At 46.3% G+C, this 22,713-nt stretch overlaps 1 protein-coding gene across 4 annotated transcripts in view; it reads right to left on the reverse strand.

Annotated features, from left to right (window-relative positions):
- Positions 1-22,713, reverse strand: part of CCDC60 (coiled-coil domain containing 60) — a 165,704-nt gene that overhangs the window by 27,436 nt on the left and 115,555 nt on the right. For 3 of the 4 annotated variants that reach the window (XM_070475266.1, XM_070475264.1, XM_070475265.1), the window contains 2 exons: positions 13,947-14,054; positions 5,591-5,698 (listed from right to left, as the gene is read on the reverse strand). In XM_070475266.1, coding sequence (XP_070331367.1) covers positions 5,591-5,698; positions 13,947-14,054 — 216 coding nt within the window. The remainder of the gene's footprint in view (positions 1-5,590; positions 5,699-13,946; positions 14,055-22,713) is intronic. The other variant, XM_070475268.1, reaches the window with a different exon arrangement.

Below are 22,713 nucleotides of genomic sequence, written 5' to 3' on the forward strand. Positions count from 1 at the left end.
GATCATGCGATTAGACCAGAGCAGGGATATCAGAGACTTCACTCAGACGTCACCTTCTGTGTGAGTCCTCCCCTGACGACTCAACTTAAAAGTCACCCCATGTATATTATCAAGGATGAAACAGATCACCAGCCCAGGTTGGATGCATGAGACAAGTGCTCGGGGCTGGTGCACTGCGAAGACCCAGAGGGATTGGGTGGAGAGGGAGGTGGGAGGAGGGATCGGGATGGGGAATAAATACATGTAAATCCATGGCTGATTCATGTCAATGTATGGCAAAAACCACTACAATACTGTAAAGTAATTAGCCTCCAACTAATAAAAATAAATGGAAAATAAAATAAAATAAAATTACATGATGCTAAAAAAAAAGTCACTCTACTACCCTGTCACTATCACATCACCCTCTCAATTTCTTCATGACGCCCACTGCTATCTCAAAGTATCTTGATTATTACATGTTTATTATCTGCTGCTCCCCACCACCTCCCTTGGAATAGAAGCTCCAGAGGGCAGGGACAATATCTGTTTTTCCCACGGGTGTATCCCCAGGAATGCCTGAAAAAAGTAGGTTTGAGGAAAATGAGGCTTTCTGGGGTGGGGGTGGTGGGGATGCATGACAAGGGGAAAACAACTTAGTTTAATAATTATTATTATGTGTGTTGTTCAGAACAATGCTGCATTTTTTTTTAAAGTGACAATCTGGCAAATACTCAAGATCTTGAGAGAATTGGTTAAGCATGTTGATAAACCCCACAGTTATTAAAAGAAGTTTTGACATTGAGAGATAATCCCTGTGTATTAAGGTAAACAACAAAAATTTAGTTGCAAAGCAATAAATGTAGACTAGCTTTTTTCTTCTAAGGGAAATTATATATTTACATGTCATACGATCTTAGTAAGTTATGGTCCCTTTTTATATCCTGGCAAATAATACTTCGTAATGAGTTATCCTTTTTTATTTTTTTGATACCAGATTATTTCCTAAATTAATTGAAGATTTGGGGGCTTTAGCTAGAAACAGAGGAAACAGTCATTTAGTGGTTAAGTGCAGATGCTTTGCATCCGGGCTTTGTTGCTGTTCTTTAGTCACTCAGTCGTGTCCAACTCTTTGTGACCCCATGGACAGCAGCACACCAGGCTTCCCTGTCCTTCACCACCTCCTGGAGCTTGCTCAAACTCATGTCCATTGAGTCAGTGATGCCATCTAACCATCTGGTCCTCTGTTGTCCCCTTCTCCTCCTGCCTTCAATCTCTCCCAGCATCAGGGTCTTTCCTAATGAGTCAGCTCTTCACATCAGGTGGCCTAAGTATTGGAGCTTCAGCATCAGTCCTTCTAATGTATATTCAGAATTGATTTCCTTTAGGATTGACTGATTTGATCTTCTTGCAGTCCAAGGGACTCTTAAGAGTCTTCTCCAACACCACAGTTCAAAAGCATCCATTCTTTGGCATTTAGCTTTCTTTTTTTTTTTTTTGCACTTTATTTTATTTTTATTTATTTATTTATTTATTAGTTGGAGGCTAATTACTTTACAATATTGTAGTGGTTTTTGTCATACATTGACATGAATCAGCCATAGATTTACATGTATTCCCCATCCCGATCCCCCCTCCCACCTCCCTCTCCACCCGATCCCTCTGGGTCTTCCCAGTGCACCAGCCCCGAGCACTTGTCTCATGCATCCAACCTAGGCTGTTGATCTGTTTCACCCTAGATAATATACATGTTTCGATGCTGTTCTCTTGAAACATCCCACCCTCGCCTTCTCCCACAGAGTCCAAAAGTCTGTTCTGTACATCTGTGTCTCTTTTTCTGTTTTGCAATAGGGTTATCATTACCATCTTTCTCAATTCTATATATATATGTGTTAGTATACTGTAATGGTCTTTATCTTTCTGGCTAACTTCACTCTGTATAATGGGCTCCAGTTTCACCCATCTCGTTAGAACTGATTCAAATGAATTCTTTTTAATGGCTGAGTAATATTCCATGGTGTATATGTACAGCACTCAGCTTTCTTTATGGTCCAACTCAGACATCCATACATGACCGCAGGAAAAACCATAGCTTTGACTAGATGGACCTTTGCAGTAGGCAAAAAAAATAAAGTCTCTGCTTTTTAATATGCCGTTTAGGTTGGTCATAGCTTTTCTTCCAAGGAGCAAGTGCCTTTTAATTTCATGGCTGCAGTCACCATCTGCAGTGATTTTGGAGCTCAAGAAAACAAAGTCTGTCATGGTTTCCATTGTTTCCCCATCTATTTGCCATGAACTGATGGGACTGGCTGCCATGATCTTAGTTTTTTGAATGCTGAGTTTTAAGACAGCTTTTTCACTTTCTTCTTTCACCTTCATCAAGAGGTTCTTTATTTCCTCTTCACTTTCTGGGCTACTTGGGTTCAAATCCTGACTTTTACTAGCTGTGTAACTTATAGCAAGTTACTTAATTCTCTTTGCTTCGTTTCCTTATTTTTAAGTCAGAATGAGGCTCAAATGAGGTCACATCTCCTGACCAGTGCTTGACATAGAAAGCACTCAAATGACAGCTAGTTTCCTTATAACACAGTGGCTAGATTTAGGTACCTGTGTCATATTTGAAATGTTTTATATGTAGAAAGGCATCTATCTTTTTCTAAAGGAGCCGGTGTGTTCTTTGGGCCTAGAAGCCTAGCCCTTGAGTGTTTGGACTCTCTTAATGAAAGTAAAAATTATAACCATCTGGAGTCTCCAATTAAGAGTAGGTCCAGGGTTTCCCTGGTGGTCTAGTGGTTAAGAATCTGCCTTGCAAGGCAAGGAACATGGGTTTGATCCCTGGCCTGGGAAGGTCCCACATGCCATGGAGCAGCTAAGCCCATGAGCCACAACTACTGAGCCCATGCTCTAGAGCCCTTGAGCCGCAACTACTGTAGCCTATGTGCCTAGCGCCTATATTCCGCAGCAAGAGAAGTCACTGCGATGAGAAGCCCACGCACTGCAACGAAGAGGAGCCTCTGTTCACCACAACGAGAGGAAGCCTGCCTGCAGCAATGAAGAGCCACTAAAGCCAAAATTAAAATAAGTACATAAATCTTAAAAAAAAAAAGAGTGGGTCCAGGAATTCCTTGGTGGTCTACTGGTCAGGATTCCAGGCTTTCACTCCTATAGCTGCACAATGCAGTCAAAAAAGAAGAAGAAAAAGAGTGGGTCCAATGGTGTCTCTGGGACAGCTGAGGCAATAAGACAAGCCTGACTCTGCTGCCCACGTAGCTCCAGGGCAGAGCACCGATTACCTGACTATGGAGGCTCAGGGCGGCTGGAACAGCTCCTACCCTGGGCCTGAAGGTAAATCGGTGACTTCTCACTCCCCTCTTTGTCCTAGGGTCTGCCCTGTTCTTTCCCACTGAGCGGGACTAAGAAGAGGTGCCACTAAGGCTTGAAGCGCTTGCTTACACCGGGCCTTATCTGCTTCTCTGTAAAGGTCCACTCGTTTCCAGTCAGTCCTTGGAAAGTGAGTCTCTAATAAGAATAAAACCAATATGAGTTCACAACCCTTTATTCAATTCCAAAATCCAAAGAGTGTTGAAAACAAAACAAAAACTCATAAATTACTTGGCAGCAAAACATGATCTGAACTGATGGGAGACTATTGATGACCTTTGTTTACCTTCAGTATCCATTTAGTGTAGATATTCATTTTTTTTCTGCAGAAATATGTTTGATGATAGGGTGCTGTCCTAGTTCCCTCTGGGAGTAAAATGCTCTATATGGTATATTGTCCCATACTTCCATTCTAAAATGCCAAAAAAGAAAAAGAAAAAAACCCACAATTTTGAAATGCAGCTGGCCCCAAAGGTTTGAATAAAAATCTGTGGGCCTTCATGTATAAAACAACTCTTACTTTGCCTAAACAGAAGCTTCCATCTCTCAGAGGAGGGTAATTAGCGCATTCATTATTGAAGGCTCTGTTTCTGCTCTGTTTGGACCTGCTCATCTTGTCAATTGAAATAAACTCTCTTGCTAGAAGTAGAATTAATGAAGATACTAGAAAATGATAATGTGTTTCTATTGCCACATGATGAAATCGGGAAGACCTTTTTTTTTTCCCTTTCTAAATAAAGCAGAGACTCAGACACTACTCAGAAGGACATCCTAAAATCTGTCATCTCTCCATTTTCCCTATCATCCACCCATCTACCCAAATATGGGATCTTCCTGAGATGAACAAAGATCATGTTTGCAGCACTCCTGCTGCCAGTCAGTAAAATTTTGCTGCCTGTAGAAAGCCCACTTTGAGGTACTGAATCACCCCACTTCCTTTCTATAAAATCTGTAAGGGGGCAGGGACTAGACCTACAGCCATCAGGACGTCTAACAGAAATGAAACCTCTAGGAACTACAGGTCCCAGAGGATGGATGTTTCCTTCTGGAAAATGCATGTGGGTGTCAGGACTCAGGGTTTATGTTTCAAGCACTTCAGTATCAGGAGATACCTGCTGCTTGGTAGTGGCGACTCAGAAAATCTCAGTCAGGAAAACTGAAGACTTGCTATTTCCCTCGTGGGGTCATTCCCTGGATTGCCCATCTTCGCAACCAGATCTGGGTCGAACTCATGGAGCTTCTCCACCCCTCCCTCCCCATCTCTTTGTATGTTTGTCCATTCACCCAGTGAACATAGCTCTCAGCCATTGGTAAAATTTTGCTCAGAGGTGTGTGTCTTCCCTCGCCCTAAGTCTCAATGGTATTGACAGTCACATCCCTAACTGCTCTTTAAAATCGGGATTTTAATCTTGCATAGCCATCATTTACTGAGCACTCGCTGTGTCCTCAGACGCCATGCCGAATGTTCCACATACTTTATCTTGCTTAATCCTTACAAGAACGCTTCTGGTTCTGTTCTTGCAGACAGCTTGACTCTCCTTAGAGAAACAACACCTTACACGCCTGCCTGTTCCTCGCTTTGCCTTGTATGTGCCACGCAGTTCCTGTGACAGTGGCCTCAAGGCTGCTGAGGAGCCCTGCTCTCTGGTGGAGATGCATCTAACACTTTTCATGGCTTAGATAACAGCTGCTGGAGCTTCTGCCTGAGCAAAGTCAGCTGCTCCTGGGACCTGAACACAGAATATTCCCTTGGGTCCAAGTGGAGAAACAGTTTTCAATATATACTAAAAAAATAGCGAGCGAAAACAAGCCTTAGGAGAAAGGGGGAAACATGCAGAGTGGGAAGAATAGATGGGGAGGGGACAGGAGGGAAAAAGGAAGAGAAACAGATGATGAACAGTGCTGGGGAGACAGGATCCAGGAAGAGAGCTGGAGAGAACCTAGCTGTGCTGGGTTGGGCTGGGATGGCTGGCCAGCCAGCTTTTGTGGTGTGAATACTCTCGCCCTGGCTGACTGATTTTGAGCTTCTGATGTGATGTCACTGCAGGTGGAACTGGGGAGAGATGCTGGGAGAGCATGCACATGAGGGTTCTCACTGCTGCAGTTTGGACCCAACAGGATAGAACTCCTAAAGCAACCTACTACCCCCCTCCAAAAACAGGAGAAGGACGGGGGAACCCACAGGAGCTTCTGCCCCGCCGATCGCTCAGGTAGAAGGGTTGAGACCTACTTGGGATTCCAGCAGGTGATCACAGGCTTCATGGTGTGGTGGCTGTGGTCGATAGTCAGGGCCTCCAGGAGCCAGTGGAGGACGCAGAGCTGGCGGAAGATGGGCTCGCTGCAAAGACAGAGGGCAGGAGCCCAGGGGGATCCTGTTAGAGCAATGTTCTTCACAACGGTGGCGACAGAGGCAGGACTTGTGCTGGCTCCTGGCTGGAGGGCTGTCGCCAGGCTCTGGGTGTGTGGCAGTATCTCCTGTGCACAGCAGGAAAGCTTTGCAATGGGCTCCTGAGCTATGTTTTGGGCCCATTTTTACAGGTGAGGGATCTGAGGCTCAGAGGTGAGGAGCCTGTGCAGGTCACTGGGCCAGGTGGCAGAACTATGATCAGACATGAGATGACCCCACACCAGTTACTGGGAGTCGGCATGCACAGTGGGAAGAACAAAGGAGGGGTCCTAAAGCCAGAGGTCTTGACTCAGGCAAACAAGAGGATTGAAGGAAATGGACATCCAACTATTCATCCGATAAAAATACAATAAATATACTAGCAGTGTCTGAAACGTCTGGAAACACAGGGAAACTAGTGTCTTTATTGTACTTCTTCCCTTCCCCCTACTCCAATTAACAACTGGACTCACTGCTTTAAATTTATAAATCCTTTGCTCCCAGATGTAGCTGGATGTTGAGGAAAACCACACTGAATACATTATTTGAAAGTGTAACTAAGACACTGTTTAAACATAGGTTTAACCTATATTTTGTGACTTGGGGGCAATTTGTATTATGATGACCAGACACTGAGGAGGACACTTGATACACAGGGTTTGTTGTTATTGTTCGGTTGCTCAGTCGTGTCCGACTCTTTGCGACCCCATGGACTGCAGCACGCCAGGCTCCCTGTCCTTCACTATCTCCCAGAGTTTGCTCACAGTCATGACCACGGGTCGGTGATGCTACCTAACCGTCTAACACGGTATTTAATTCTCCCTAAACCCTGCTGGATATAAATCATACATGAATATTAGGGAAGAGGAAACGGAGGCTCAGAGAGGGGCAGTCAGCATGCTCTGCGTCACGCAGCGTGCTGCTGACAGAGATGGGATGAGGATCCCATTTAACGCTACCAACAGCCCCATGAAGGGTGCCTCCACACCATCCTTTCTGCAGACAAGGGACTTGGGGAAGAAAGTGAGCCACCCGAGGTCACACGAGGATTGGTGAGGGTTTGAACCTACCTCTGTTTGAGGTGCTGGTTTGGGCCCAGTGCAGCGGCCACCCTGAGCAAGGCTGGCACAGGGTTAACTCGCTGCCTGCGTTCTTCCTGGAAACGAGGGGGAGTCCTAACTAGCCGCACCCTCCTTGCCTGGTTCCTCCTCTTAGACTAATGCGCCAGAGTCTCCATTAGAACCTGTGTAAGTGCCCTTCTCTGCAACTGCTCCTGGCTTGGTCGATGCTCCCCAGGGCTCCTGGGCCTGGTGCTCAGAGGGGCATGCAGGCATCCACCCTCCAGCTTCCAGGAAGGCCTGGCTCCCGAGGCAGAACCTGAGCCCTGGGGCTCAAGTGTGGAGCTGGCCCAGGGCTATCCCAGAGAGTCAGTCAGCATGCAGGGGAGCTGCTTCCAGGCACCCCACTCACAGCCCCCATGTTCTGGGGTGGGCGTGCCCACCAGGAGTTAGGAAAACTAGAGTCAGCAGCTCGCTCTCTTTTTCTGCTGAGCCCCTTCCTTCCTTTGTTTCCCTTCTGCTTTAAAGAAACTGCAAGTCCACAGTCCTCCGCCCCTTTCTCTCCCTCCCTATACCATCTTGATCCCCACAGGATCAGTGCATGTTGGCAGCTCTGGGTGCCAAGAGCAGCAGTGGCTGTGCCATGCGCCTGACCCTGGGCAGACACCCCTTTTTTGTTGCATCCCAGGGGGACAAGGGGCAGGTGAGCCTCGGTTCACTTCTGCAAGGGACAGGAACAGGCACAAACCTGGCCCGTTCCTTCCTTGCTTAAAATCTTCAAGCTCCCCAAACCGTCTGAATGAACGATGTCCCCCTCCATTCACAAGCTGAAGTCATAACCTCTAGCATCTTAGACTATGACTGTACCTTTAAAGAGGTGATGAAGTTAAAAGGAGGCCAATTAGGGTGGGTCCTAATCCAATCTGACTGGTGTCCTCCTGAGAAGAGGAGGTGTGGCACACGAATACTAGAGCACATGCTCACAGCGGACAGACTGTGAGGCCAAGGAGGGAGGACTCAGAAGAGACCAACACAACACGTGGGCACCTTGACCTTCAGCTTCCAGCCTCCGGAACTGTGAAGAATACATTTCTGTTCGGGAATGTTCAGGCCACCTGGTCTGTGGTGTGCTGTTGTGAGGCCCTGGCGAACCAACACCCGTCACATGGGAGAGACTGTCCACCTCCTCAGCCTGAGTCTCCCCGCCCCCACTGTGCTGCCATCTGCAGCCTGCTGCAGTTCTGCTCCGCAGCACAAGCTTGCCGCAGTCCTCTGCACTGTGTTAAAACCCGGGCTGTGCCATCTACTAGCTACGTGGTCTTGGCCAAAGTACTTAATTTTCCTGACTCTCAGTTTTCTCATCTGTATAATGGTGGTAATCATTCCAGTGAAGGTGAGGTGAGGCGTTCAGCACTGTTCAGTGCTCCTGATACACACTCCCTTTCCTCCTTCTCCTCTGCCTCTCGGTGATTGGGTCTCAGCTCAGATGTCACCTCCAGCAGGAAGCCTTCCTTGATTTCTCTGGCCTCCTCTCTCTGAGGAGGTTCTAAAGCCTCCCTACCCTTACAATGTGTCCCTTTGTCCATACACATTGTGTTCCTGCTGTCTCATAACTACCTGTTTACTTGTCTCCTGAGCCCACAAGCCATGGAGCTACAGAGTATTGCCTGCCACAGGCAATCCTGTGCCAGGCACAGAGTAGGCTCAATACATTTCTGATTACTCAATGGGATATGGTGGGAATAAACTGGCTTGGATCTGACATTTTCTGGAGCTGAAAATCTGGGCACAATTCTTATGTGTACAACCGCAGAGGTAACAAAGGAGAGAGGCAACACCAGCAAAATGACAGTAATAGTAAACACTTCCCACAGAGCACTTGCTCTGTGCCAGACACTGTTTTTAATTACCATCCATTAATTAAAGTCATTCTTGTAACAACACTTTGAGGAAGGTACTATCAGTATCCCCATTTTTCAGATGAAGAAACTGAGGTCATGAAAATTACCCAAGGTCAAAAAGGCAGCAAATGGCAAAGCTGGAACCTGGGCCCAGACAGTTTGGTTACTGAATCTGTGTCCTAACCATCAACACAATGTTGATGTCTCTTGTTACAGGGCAGAGCCCTCCCTTTCTTTTCAGCAGAACAGGGTTTCATCCAATGGGTGTGGACCTTTTTTTCCATTTATAAAAAGTGCCTTAAAGAATGTGTGCACAAATGTTTACAGCAGTTTTGTTCATAATTGCTCAAAATTGGAAGTAACCTTTAGAGACGTATGGATAAATTATCTGTGGTACATCCAGACAATGGACTGTTATTCAGTGTTAAAAAGAAATGGGCTATTAAGCCATGAAAAGCCAAGGAGAAACCTCAAAAGCGTATTACTAAGTGAAAGAAGCCAATCTGAAAAGGCTACATACTGCATGGCTCCAACAATACGACGTTCTGGAAAGCACAAAACTATGGAAAAGTAAAAGGATCAGTGGTTGCCAGGGGCTGGGGATGGGGAGAGGGAAGAATAGGCAGAGTAAACAGAGGATTTTTAGGGCAGTGAAAATACTCTGAATAATACATGAATGGATGGATACATGTTGTTATACATTTGTCTAAACCCATAGAATGTATACCACCAAGAGCAAACCCTAATGTAAACCAGGGGCTGTGGGTGATTATGAGGTGTCACTGTCGGTTCATCAATTCTAGCAAATAGCCCACTCTGGTGGGGGATGGAAACAATGGGGAGGCTGGGCAGAGGGAGGAGTAAATGGGAAATCTCTACACTTTCCACTCAATTTTACTCTAAACCTGAAACTGCTCTAAAAAAAAATAAGGTCTTACTGAAAAAATAAAGTGTCTCAAACCCAATGATCTCTCATCTCACATGCAGCAAACCAGAGACAGAAAGAAAGGGTCCCCAGAAACATGCTTGATAGAAATTGTTCCTTTTTCATAGTGATTGTCTGTAAGTCAAAGCACAATATCTTGAATGTTATCAAATTAAAAGAGAAAGCATTTATTTTCTTAAATGTGGGGCATAATAGATGGAAACCCTAACCAGGGTGCACAAAGCCTGCTTCTAAAATCCTAGTGGTCAGAACTCTGGGAGAGCTCCCAGGGGTCAGTGTACCTGAATAAGCAGCCCACTCTATTGAAATGGCCATACCAACCAGAATACAAGTGGGTATCTACATCCCTGAGAAGAAAACGACGTTTTGTCCTTTTACTAAGAGAAATCAGAAAATGCATACAAGGCACCCCATGCTGACTGTCAGGCAAACCAGGACAGTGGCTGCAGGCACAGTTGCTTAGGAAGGGTTGTAAGGACAGTCCAGTCAGCTCTGAGAGGAAAGGATGGGATGTCCTCTTTCCTGCAGACAGCATCTCACCTCTCTCTCTCTCTCTTTTTTTTTTTTAGAAGATAAAGGTCCAGTCTTCCTTGGCATCATTGAACTGATCCCCATGTAGTCATTTTAGAATTTTCAGCCGGTTCTGGGATCACTCCTATTGGGATTGAAATCCACCTCGGCTGGTGTGAAGACTCAGAATTTGAGAACTGACCTGGCAGGCTCTGCCCAATGCTTTGTGGTAGAATGATGACAAAACTGCTTGGATTCTCCACCCCTCCCTGCATCCATGTACTTTACAGTGTGATCCGGCATTTCTCGCATCGGGAGGTAGAATCTTTATTTTCTTGTTTATTGTCTTGTTTGGCCAGTAGGACACAGTGGAACGGTCCTCGGGTCCATTCCGAGCTTAAGCCTTAAGAGGCTTGAGTGCTTAGGCTCTCGTCCTTGGAGCCCTTCCTGAGAGCCACGGAACAAGTTCAGCTAGCATGCTGCGTGATGACAGTGATGGTCCCTCCTGTCACCCTAGCCACCAACCAACCGACAGACCTGGGTGTGAGGCGGCCCTGGATGGGCCTGCCGCCAGCTTCCCACACACATGCAAGCCCAGCCTGGACCAGTGGAACTGATCCAGACAAGCAGACCCACCCAGCTGACCTGCAGACTTTGAACAATAAACGGTTGCTGTTTCACGCTACTCTACTTTGAGATGCTCTGTCATACAGCAACATATTACTGTTACAGTCTTCAAATGCAGCCAGAGCCTTTTAATAGCCAAGGAAGAGAAGGGTCAGCCTTCAGTCTACTGCAGGAGTGTGTGCCTGTGTTTGCAAGTAAAACTTTATTGGAACATGGCCCCATCATCCATTCACTGTAACTTTCACGATGCAACGACAAAGTACAGCTGACCCTCTGCATCTGTGGATACAGAGGGCTGACTATACTACTCCCATCTATATTGATAGAAGACATGAGCAGCACAGATTTTGGTATGTGCAGAAGGTCCTGGAACCAATCCCCCACAGATACCTGTCTGCAGGTGCCAAAGAGACCATCTGGTCTGCAAAGCCTGAAATATTCACTGCCTGTCCCTTTCCCTCTAGGAAAGAGGTTGCTAGGCTGTAACAAAGAACAGCCACCACTGTGATCATCACCGCCACAGTCCTCATCGTCAACAAACCTGACACAAAAGTCTGAGTTAAAAGTTGGGAGAATTTTGTGAGAATGTTGTGAGAATTTTGGCAGGCTCTGCCTTCTCTCTGGGCTTCAGTTTCCCCATCTAGCACTGAAGGAAGATGAGCAAAAAACTCCAGTGACTTCTGCAATTGATGTAAACCTCTATTTGCTCAGATAAAAGGAAATGGGTTTTGGGACCTAGAAATATGTGTTTTTCCAGGCATTTCCTTACCTTGCCATTCCCCTCACCCAAGTCCTGATCCCCAAATGATTCAGATCCAAGTAAAAGCCTAAGAACCACTGATTTACACCATTTGGGTTCAGAAGGTTTGTCCATGGAGAGACATATGGAAGTGTGTTTCCAAGGGTCATTATGAGAAACTGCAAAACTTACTTTTGTAAAGAGATGTTTTAAGAACATCCAATTGAGGCCGCCAGTTGGAATGTCCCTAAACAAATAACTCTGTGATGAAAGCAGTCATAATATCCATCAAAGGGAGAAAGGAGAAGAGTGGGGAGTGGGGCTCATGAAAAGTGGAAATACTAGTAAGGGAGAGGAATGTGTCCAAATACATGGTGGTGGTGGTGATGATGGTGTTGGTGTTGATGGTGATAACGATGGTGATGAGGAGGATGGTGATACAGTCAATGGTTCTGGAGATGATGATGGTGATGATGTTGTCAACAGTGTTGGTAATGGTGGCATTATCCACCCACAAAATAAATGCTCTAATTAATGACTTGCCAAATTGTCCTAGGATTTTAGTCTTCTATTACTTTACTCTTTAAGTACATGAGACCTGGTAGTCCAAATACATTATGAGCTCCTCAGAGGTAAAACCTTGGGATATGCCGTCTGTGTAGTGTGTGGTGGTAAGAGATCAGGCTCTGAAGTTAGACACACTTGGCTTAACACCCCAATGCAGTGGCAAGCTGAGCTCTGTGACCTTGGGCAGGTTACTATACCTCTCGGAGATTCTGTTCTCTCATCTCCAGGGACGGGCTAATAAGATACCTACAGAAAAGCGCTGCTGAGCACTGTTTATAATAGCCAGGACATGGAAGCAACCTAGATGCCCATCAGCAGACGAATGGATGAGGAAGCTGTGGCACATATACACCATGGAATATTACTCAGCCATTAAAAAGAATTCATTTGAATCAGTTCTAATGAGATGGATGAAACTGGAGCCCATTATACAGAGCAAAGTAAGCCAGAAAGATAAAGACCATTACAGTATACTAACATATATATATGGAATTTAGAAAGATGGTAACGATAACCCTATATGCAACACAGAAAAAGTGACTCAGGTGTATAGAACAGACTTGTGGACTCTGTGGGAGAAGGCGAGGGTGGGATGTTTCAAGAGAACAGCATCGAAACATGTATATTATCTAGGGTGAAACAGATCACCAGCCCAGGTTGGATGCATGAGACAAGTGCTCGGGCCTGGTGCACTGGTAAGACCCAGAGGGATCGGGTGGAGAGGGAGGTGGGAGGGGGGACCGGGATGGGGAATACATGTAAATCCATGGCTAATTCATTTCAATGTATGACAAAAACCACTGCAATCTTGTAAAGTAATTAGCCTCCAACTAATAAAAATAAATGGAAAAAAAATAAAAATAAAAAAAAAAAGAAAAGAAAAGCACTGCTGAGGACTGAGTGGAACAGGGCCCACCAGAGCAGTCAGTACTGTCATTTTACTGTGCATGCCTTTGGGACCTAACAAATATTTGACAAATGAGCAGAAAGAGAAGTCTAGAATCCACTGCCCCATGCCCATTGCCCTAAAGCTGTGGTTCTTATAGGAGGGGGCTGGTGGTGCCTGTGTGTGTGATTGTGCCCCCAGGGGTATTTGGCAATGTCTGGGGACATTCTGGTTGTCAGAGCTGGGGGGGAGGCGTTGGCTACTGGCATCTGGTGGGTGAGGGCCATGGATGTTGTTCAGTATCCTTCATCCTATAGCGCACAGGATAGTCCTTCTCAATGAAGAATTATTTGTCCTCAAATGTCAATAGTGCTGAGGTTGAGCAGTCTTGCCTTAATCTCTGTCCCTGAATTCTCCCAGTTGAAAAGGGCTAACTAGTGAGAAAGGAAAACCTGGGCTGAGAATTCTCTGGAATAGATAGGAGGGGAATGAGATGTCAAGGTTTTGGAAAGCCTGAGTATTCCTTGGAGGGTTGCTGAGCCCGTTACACCATACTATGATGAGTTTGTGCCTGGGGTTGGCTCAGAAGGCAGTGGGGGCTTCTCTGGGAAATAACTCCCTGAGTCTTGGGGGGAAACATGTCCCTAGAGGTTCGGGTGAGAAATCTACCAGGTGTGCACTGCAGATAGATTTTATCAGGCTTTGCAAACTATTTGACATTAGAGCGTATGGCTTGGTAAGGAATGGAATGACTCGGTCCCAGCTGGATTGTCATTTAGCTCTAAGCCACCATGTCTGCTTTCTGTTATTTTTATATGCCACATAGTGTTGCTGGCCCCAGGCTCCCTGTCCCTTTCAAGAGGACAAAGGACTAGCTCCCAATGAGTGTTAGCTGGTTGAGTCATTTGACCTTGGCTGCGAATGATAAGGCAGTGAAGCAAACAAGCCCGAGGTGGGCCTACTTACACGTGGGCCTCGGGCAGTGAGGGTGAAATGATGCAGCTGTGCATGGGGCTGAACGGTCGCAGGATGACTTCAGCCGCTGCCTTCTTCATCTTCTCATTGCCGTATGTGCTGAAGCAGAAGCAGAAGCAGAGTGAATGACAAGGAGCAGTTTTAATTGCCCACATCTTTCGCGAGGGGTTATTTGGCAAATATCACTAGGCACCGACTATGGATCAGCCAGTAATTTCAGCTGGAAAGGTGAAGGTCCCAGATGCAGCCAGTAACCAGAGCATATAAGACCCCATTCTCTCATGGAGCATCTATTCTTGTGAACGAGCAGAGAGAATACATAAGATCAGTTGGGCAGCTGTGTGGTACACTGATATAGATGAGGGGTTGGATATGTTTTCCTATCCCGCTAGACAAACAGTTATGCTATTATGGGGCATTCAGTCCATATCTTGACTACTTAGTAGCATAAGAGCCACTGATGATGTAAACAGTAAGTTAATGGCAGGGTTTAAATAAAACTTTATTTACCAAACCAGCTTAGGGGCCCAGGGGCTGGAGTTTGCTGACCCATTCCCCACCCCCTCACTCCCACTAGTAAGTGATACATGCTATGGGGAGAATAAAAGAGAAGGGAGTTCAGTAGGGCTGGGAGAGCTAGGGGCTGCAATCTTAAACAGAATGATTGGGGCAGGCATGACTGAGAAGGTGACATTTGATAAGAACTTGCAGTGGAAGGGAGTGAGCCATTCATCCGTCTGGGGCAGAGCCTTCTAGAGAGAGGCAGTGACAGGTGTAAATGTCCTGAGGTGGGAGTATGTTTTAGAGATGGCAAGGAGGCACGGGTGGCTGGAGTGGAGTGAGCAACAGAAAGAGGAGAGAGGGAGGGCTGCAGAGAGAACAGGGGCTTTGCAGGCCAGTGTGAGGACCCGGGCCTTTTCTGTGAATGACAGTCAAGGATTCTGAGCTGAAACAAGACATGGTGTGACCTCTTACAAAGGAGCCCTCTGGCTGCTGTTTTGAGAATGGCTGATGGCAGGGGAAGAGGGCCAGGAGACAGATGAGAAGTGCTGCGATAATTTCAGCTGGAGAGAGCACGGTGGCTTGTGCCGGGGTCCTATCAATGGGGATGGTGAGAAGTGAAAACAACAGGATGGACACAGGGAAGGAGCTGCCTGGAGTCAGTGGTTCTCGGTTGTGGTCTTTTCCTTAAAGGAATTTCTCCCAACCCTCTAGACTGCTGACTCACCAGCTGGATGAATCGGCCATGAGATGTGGGGATCTCGAACTTCAGAAGTGGGCACAAGTGTGCCCCCAAAGATCAGCCATGACCAGGCATGCCTCTTCCAAAGCCCATTCCCTGCCCCACAGGGAACACAGGGGCTTCCTCTGAAGCCAAAACCATCACAGGAAGGGAGGGGACATGATGCTTACAGAGAAGTGAATCAACCCAGACAGACACTTGTCTGAAAAAGACTGCTTCAAAAAGTGAAAAATATTAAGCTACCTTTAATAACATAGTTAAGTTGTTTTTTTTTCCCCAGCACCATTATGGAGCAAGTCATTTCAGTCAGAGAAAACAATCTTTTCTTTCCCTGAACTTTGGCATGTCTGAGTCATAGGGCATATATTTTTTGCCCATGACCACATCTTAATAAGCCTACTGTGTGCATAATGGAATCAAATGTCTATATTTTAAAACTGGGAGATGTCACACAAAGATGGAGACTAAAGACTAAAAGACTAAAGTTCTTGCCACTCTGGGTAAGAGGTGGGTGGGGTCCAAGATCAAGACCATTGCCCACCTGTGCAGGAGGTGGGTGCCCCTTGGGTTGCTTGAGACTTAAGAGCCCCTGGAATCTCACTGCCAGCCTGCCCTGTGTATTCAGGCTACCTGCGTGCTCCTTTAAAGCCTTGTAGTTTCTCAGCCTGAGCACTTAAACATTGACTGAATCATTGACAGTTTCCCTGATTCATTCATGTCTAGCCACATTTATCAAACCTCTCTGTGCCGGGGGCTGTGGATGCAGTGATGGAGGAAACAGAACCAGCCCTCCCCTCTGGAGCTTAGAGCCTCATGGAGGAGATGGGCTTCACACAAACAGAGTTGTGACAAGACTCGGTGGGAGCGTGAATGGTGCTCGGACAGCCCCAAACAGAATTTGGCTGAAACTGAGTCTGGGAATACTGTCTGGAGGGAGCTGTATCAATTTAGAAATATATGCCCCAAGTCTCTTTCAGTGGGAAGGTGGCTTTATAATATATAATCCCATTTCCCTGAAATCTTGGCTCTGTGAATGGCTGGGCTGGCAGGACATGTCAGAAGTGGCATGATGCCCATTTCTGGGCCCGGGCTCCAAGAACTGGCAGCTTTTCTGTTCTATGTCTTGGAAGGCTCATTCTTAATTCCTAGCCACCACCATGCTGGTGGAGGGAGGCGGGAAGCCTGTGAAGAGCCTCCTGGGCAGAGAACCAAGGCTGCTGGTCTCAGCCCTGGCCGAGCTCAGAGTGACAGCCGCCCCAAGGTGCCACTCACATGGATGAGCCCTCTCGGAAACAGACACTCACTCTGAGCCACCCCAGCTGGTTCTGTAGATGATCCTTCCGCCCTGAACCTCACTCAAATGGCAGATGTGTGAGTGAAATAGATGTTTGTTGTCTTGAGTTAATGGGTTTTGGAGTGGTTGCTCACAGCAACAGTAACTGGAACAAAAGTAAATATTGAGCCGAGAGCTGCAGGTAGAATGGGAATTAAGTAGGCAGAGGGTGGGGCGAGAGGCCCTGTGGAGGAGGCAAGGTGGGGGAAAGTGTGGCTGGAGGAGAAGCCGAGGGCCAGGCTGTCCAGAGCCTCGCAACCCCGGCTCAGACTTTTCCAGTCCTCATCTTATAAAGAACGGTGGCCTTTGAGGACTTTAAACTGGCAGCAGTTTACATTTGGAAAGATCACTCTGGCTTAGCATGGGGAAAGGAGACGGAGGGAGGCAGAAGAGGTGAAGTGGGGGCACCCACTAGGAAATTACCTTCCTCCTGAGACTTTGAGGACAATCCTGGGGTCACAGAGTTAACTAAAGAGTCAGACCAGAATAAGGGGACTTTCCCAGTGGTCCAGCAGTTAAGGCTCTGTGCTCCACATGCAGGGGGCAGGGGTTCAATCCCTTGGCAGGGAACTAAGATCTTGCAAGTCACAAGGCATGCCAAAAAAATAAATAGGAGCAGAATCTAGGGCCCCTGATTTCCATTTCCACAGGCTCTTAATTCAGCCCTAGCACTGAGGAAACCACAAGCCAATACGTTGGTGTTCGCAGTCTTACTGGCTCCACCGAGTACCCCAGTAGTTTGGAATATGTGGAAATTAACCCAGCTTTTACATTCCTTAATTTCTTGTTTTATGTGTCCTCTCAACTGCAATAATAAGACAAATTCTACCCGTTGTTTTTTTCACCTTTTTCAGCTGAATTTGCAGCTGAGAAATGAGGTCACTGAACACAGTGAGAAAGACTGCTTGCAGGCAGGAATCTTTGGGGACATGCTTGATTTTCTTTCTTCCCTACATAGTTTGTCAGACTTAAAACTTTGGTCTGAAAGAACTTACCTTATGGTCTTAGATCTGGTGGGGAGCGGGGGGAGTGGTGATGGGGAGAGGGGGGGATAATTCTTTTTAATCCCTTTTGCTTTTATAATGCACAGGATCAAATACTGTGTTAAAAAAGCAGTTCTAAATGAACACTTGTATTTTTGATAATTCTGTGATTGGAATTATATTTATAGAACATAGCTCTTAGATGTGAGATACTTTCTAGCCTGCCTGGAAATTGAGATTTTTAGTCATAGATCTGAGGGTTGTAGGTAATTGAGGCCCAGGGAGATCAAATTCATTTCACTGTGTAATAACAGCTAGTAATTACTAGGTATGTCTCATATGCCAGGCTCTATGTTAAGCATTATTTTATTTAATCCTCACAAGAAATTTGAGAGCTTGGTAAGGTCCATAAGGGTGTAGAGACAGGAGGCTCAGAGTGGCACAGTGACTTGCCCAAAGTTAAACAGCTGTTATGTGCAAAGCTGGGACTTGAACCTCAGTCCTGGGGCTCTTACCCACTACTTCGTACTGGTATGGATCATCTCCCAGTGCTATTTTATAACACCTGCCTCCCCACCTGCATCTGATGGCTTTGTGCAATAATAGCCTCCAGTTTTACTTTAATAACCAGCATTGCACAGCTTATAAAATCCACTGGGTAAGACATAACCAGACCAATGTCTATGAGAGGCAAGATCTCATGCATATTTAAACTTATTAAACTTTAAATAAACCATGTCATGCACATGAAACATGGGTTGGAGAGGGAAGGATTGTTTCTGCAACCATGGATTAATGACCATATGCAAAAGTTATAACTGAACTATTGAAATGGTCACAGAAGGGTCCTTAACAGAGGCCACCTTCCCCAGCACCTGTCCGTGTGCCTGTTAATTCGAGAAAAAAGCTCTTCCAAAAAAGACCCACAAGTTCATTCCTTCTCTTTATTCTAGAGAAAGGCTGCCAGCTGGCTAGTGTCACTGGAGCTACCAGATTCAAAGAGTGTCACTGGGCTCTCAGGTGACACTATGGGCAGGATTTGCTCTGAGCTCTTGGGACCTTTACAGAAAGGGTGAGCCTCCTTCAATTCACTGAGTGGCTTTGTCTATCCTGTGCCCCTTCAAGGTCCTGTGAGGACACTTCACTGGGGTCCACTGAATGGCTGGATGGTGTTGGCTCAGGCCATGGATTGCTTGCTTTTCTTTTTCATTCTGAAAATCACATTTCTGATTTTTGGCAAAAGATAAACACTATCACAGCTTCCTCCTCCAGCCCTGGCCTTTCTAAGCAGGCATGCTGGCTGCAGGATTTGTGGTGGACCGAAACAGCAGGATATAACCACACCTCTTTTGTGTCACCCAACAAACTCCCACTGCGCACTGAAGGTCCTGCTCAAAAGCCACATTTGGGGGAATTCTTTCCTGATTTCCTTTCCACCTCCAAAACTGAAGGGGCTGAACACTGCAAAATAATGGAAATATATATATATGTATATATATATATATATCAATCAGTCTCTGCCCCCAGTTCCTGGCACAGAGCTCCTAAAACTCTTGGACTTTCCTAAGTAATACAAGAGCACCAGGAGCAGCTCTTGTTCTAATGTTTGGTGTTATACCCTGGATCATGACACAGAGTTCCCAAATCTCTTGGGATTTCCTGGATGATCAGGGTGTCTTTTTATTCAAATGCGGCAACTCTTGGTGGGCTCCTGGATAGCTTCAGGATAGGGACTGGTTACCAGAAAGACTGAGCCACTAGAAGCTGGGAACTTTCTGGGAAGGGGAGAAGGGCTAGAGATTGAGTTAATGATAGTTCATGCCTATGTGCTAAAGCCTCCATAAAAATCCCAGAAGTATGGGGTTTGGAGAGCTTCTGGGTTGGTAACCATACCCAAGTAACAGGAGGATGGCAAACCCTCCAACTCCACAGGAACAGAAGCTCCTGTGCTTGGGACCCTCCCAGATCTCACCCTATGTACTTTATCTGGGTGCTCATCTGTACTCTTTATTATATAATAAATGGGCCTGGCATGCTGCAGTTCATGGGGTCGCAAAGAGTCGGATATGACCGAGAGACTGAACTGAACTGAAATAGGAAAATGTAAGTCTGTGTTTCCCTGAGTTCTGTGAACCACTCTAGAAAATGATCAAACTCAAAGAGGAGGTCATGAGAACCCTGATTTATAGCTGGCTGATCAGAAGTACAGGTGACAACCTGGGACTAATGTTTGGCATCTTATATGGGGGGGGGGTCACCTTGTGGGACTGAACCCTTAACCTGTGGGCTCTGATGCTAACTCCACGTGGAAAGCATCAGAACTGAATAGGATGGTAGGACACCCCACTGGTGTCACAGACATTTGCTTGGTGTGGGGGAAAACCCCACACATCTGGTGTCAGAAGTGTGAGCGTGATCATGGCACGAGAGCAAAGGAGAAACACATGGGAGGAGTGTTCTTCTCTCACAGGCGCACCCCAGGGAACTTTGGTGTACCCCACGGTTTTGCTGTTGCATCCTGTGTGGTAGGGACTGTTCCTATACCCTTTTCACATCTTCGTGCCATCAGAAGGCCTGCATACAGTAGGTCTTCAATACATAAATGGCTGGCTGTACAATGAGACTGGGCCAGGGTCGAGATTGTCCCCCTTTGTCACCCCTACACTCACTGGGAAGCCAAGATAAAGGTCTAAGACCATAATGTACTAAGGGACCATGAATATTTTACTGAAGGTCTTGTGGGGAAACCAAGAAATAGGTTTACATTTCGCATGCATGTGTGCTTAGTCATTTCAGTCGTGTCCCACTCTTTGTGCCTGTGGACTGTAGCCCACTGGGCTCCTCTGTCTATGGGCATTCTCCAGGCAAGAATACTGGAGTGAGCTGTCATGCTCTCCTCCAGGGGATCTTCCTGACCCAGGGACTGAACCCATTATCTCCTGAATCTCCTGCACCGCAGGTGGATTCTTGGCTGCTGAGCCACCAGGGAAAGCCTTACATCTCACACTCTGAGGCAAAGCCTTATAAAAGCCCTCATTAGATATCTCTGTTCTTACCCAGTGACGGCTGCCCTTCCGCTCTTCTCTCTTCCGAAGGGTCCCTTCTCCTCACACCCTTGGCCTGTCTGCGGAATGTTCCATTCTATCTATCCGGGAAGCCTTTCTGCTCTCCCTCTGTATCTGCGTGTTCATCTGAATACCCTTTGCTCGCCAAAGGCAGCTTCTCCTCGGGATGGTCACTATCTGGAAGGTATGTGGGCGAGGGCTGTAAGTCACAGATATTTTCTCTCCTCTTAAATAAATGCACAAATGGTAGGCTAGTTTATTTAGACCAACTGTTTGGGTATAAATAACCAAAAAAAGGTTGGACAAAATATTCTTTTTAACAAAGTGACAAAGAGCCAACAACAAAGTGGGAATCTCAGCCAAAACTGGAGTAAGACTGGAGACCACTAGAAAGGTGAAGCAGCCCGAGTGCTGCTTTGGTCCTAAGGACGTTTATAAAGCTACAAAAGGTTAACTTTCCTTCTGACAGCTTCACAGGGCAAGGGGGATGGAAAACAAAGTCTGCACAAATGAGGAATCAAAGAGGAGAGAGACCTTCCTTAAAATAAGCTGGGCCACACTTTCAGGGGGAAGGGGACTAGAACTATACCAGCCCCTCGGGGTCCACACTCAGGGTTCCCAACAGTCACAGGTAGCCTTGAGCTTTAAGAGGATTGGTAACCACTAGTGTCCAGCCCGACCCCCACCCCCACTCCAGGGCCTCCCAGACTAGAACTCCCTTCATTCCCCCTTCAGCTGAAATTTATATAACATAAAATTAACTGTTTCAAAGGTTGCAATTCAATGGCATTTGAACCAATGGTTTTACAACCATCACCTGAATCTAGTGCCAAAATATTTTCATCAGCCCCAAAGGAGACACTGCACCCGTTAAGCAGTCACTCTCTATCTGCCCTACTTCCTCAACCCCTGGTAACCACCAGTCTGCTTTCTGTTTGGGATGAACCTCAAAACATTATGATAAGGGAAAGAAGCCAGACACAGAAAGATCCCATACTGTGCGATTCCACTGATAGGACTACTGCTTTTAAGATGCACACATTCATATTTCTTTACGTTAAGAGGGCTTTCCAGTGGAGGGGTAAAGAATCCATGTGACAATGCAGGAGACCTAAGAGATACGGGTTCGATCTTTGGGTCAGAAAGACTGTGAAGAACAGAATCTGGGAAGCGGTCCAGAAGAAAGGGACTATCTGCTGGGGATCCCATTTCCTCCTTAGGCACCAACATGGCAACTTGGGTTCCTAAAGTCAACTCTAGCACAGTAACTCTCAACGTTGGCTCCACATGGAAATTCTCTAGGGGAGCTTGGAAAAAGGCTATGTCCAGGTAACACCCCCAGAGAGTCTGATGCAATGGGTCTGAGAAGCACCCAGGTGACTCTCATGTGGAGCCAGGGCTGAGCCCATTGCTTTAACGGGACAATGGCTGCAGCGGCAGGCCATTTCTACCATATATATTGGGTTAGTCAAAAGTTCATTCAGGTTTTTCCCACAACATCTTATGGAAAACTGGGGCCAACCCAACACTTCCTCTCTTCCTGCTGCAGCATTTCCTTCCCATCCCTGATTTATGCCTTGCTCGCTCTGCCCAGGTGAAGTATCCCCAGAGCTTGTTTCTGCAGAACGGCACAATCCATGAACGTTGGTGTCACTCAGTTTGGGACTTAGGGGACGCTTTCCATAATTCAATAATGGGAATTATGTGAGCATCTCTAAGGCTCATTCCCAATCTCTGAAAGTGAAAAGAAAGGTAAGTTGCTCAGCTGTGTCTGACTTTTTGCGATCCCATGGACTGTAACCTATCAGGCTCCTCTGTCCATGGGATTTTCCAGGCAAGAGTACTGGAGTGGATTGCCATTTCCTAATCTCTAAAGTGGGGCTAATCATAGCATCTATCTCATAGGAACATTTTGAAATTTTGACAGAAAGATGTGCACAAAGCACATGGTAGACAGACACCCATTGTAAATTGTGATTATTAGCATGAGATTTATTGTTACATCATTGGGTATTTCATAATGTTCCAATCTGTTGCTGGTCTTCTCCCGACCAGAGGAGAGACCTTTACAAAAAGAGGGAGGCTACTGTATTCAACAAACCACAACAATTTTTTTTTTTTTTGGTTCACTTGC

Source organism: Odocoileus virginianus, chromosome 12 (genome assembly GCF_023699985.2).
Source record: "Odocoileus virginianus isolate 20LAN1187 ecotype Illinois chromosome 12, Ovbor_1.2, whole genome shotgun sequence".
Classification (NCBI taxonomy): Eukaryota; Metazoa; Chordata; class Mammalia; order Artiodactyla; family Cervidae; genus Odocoileus; species Odocoileus virginianus.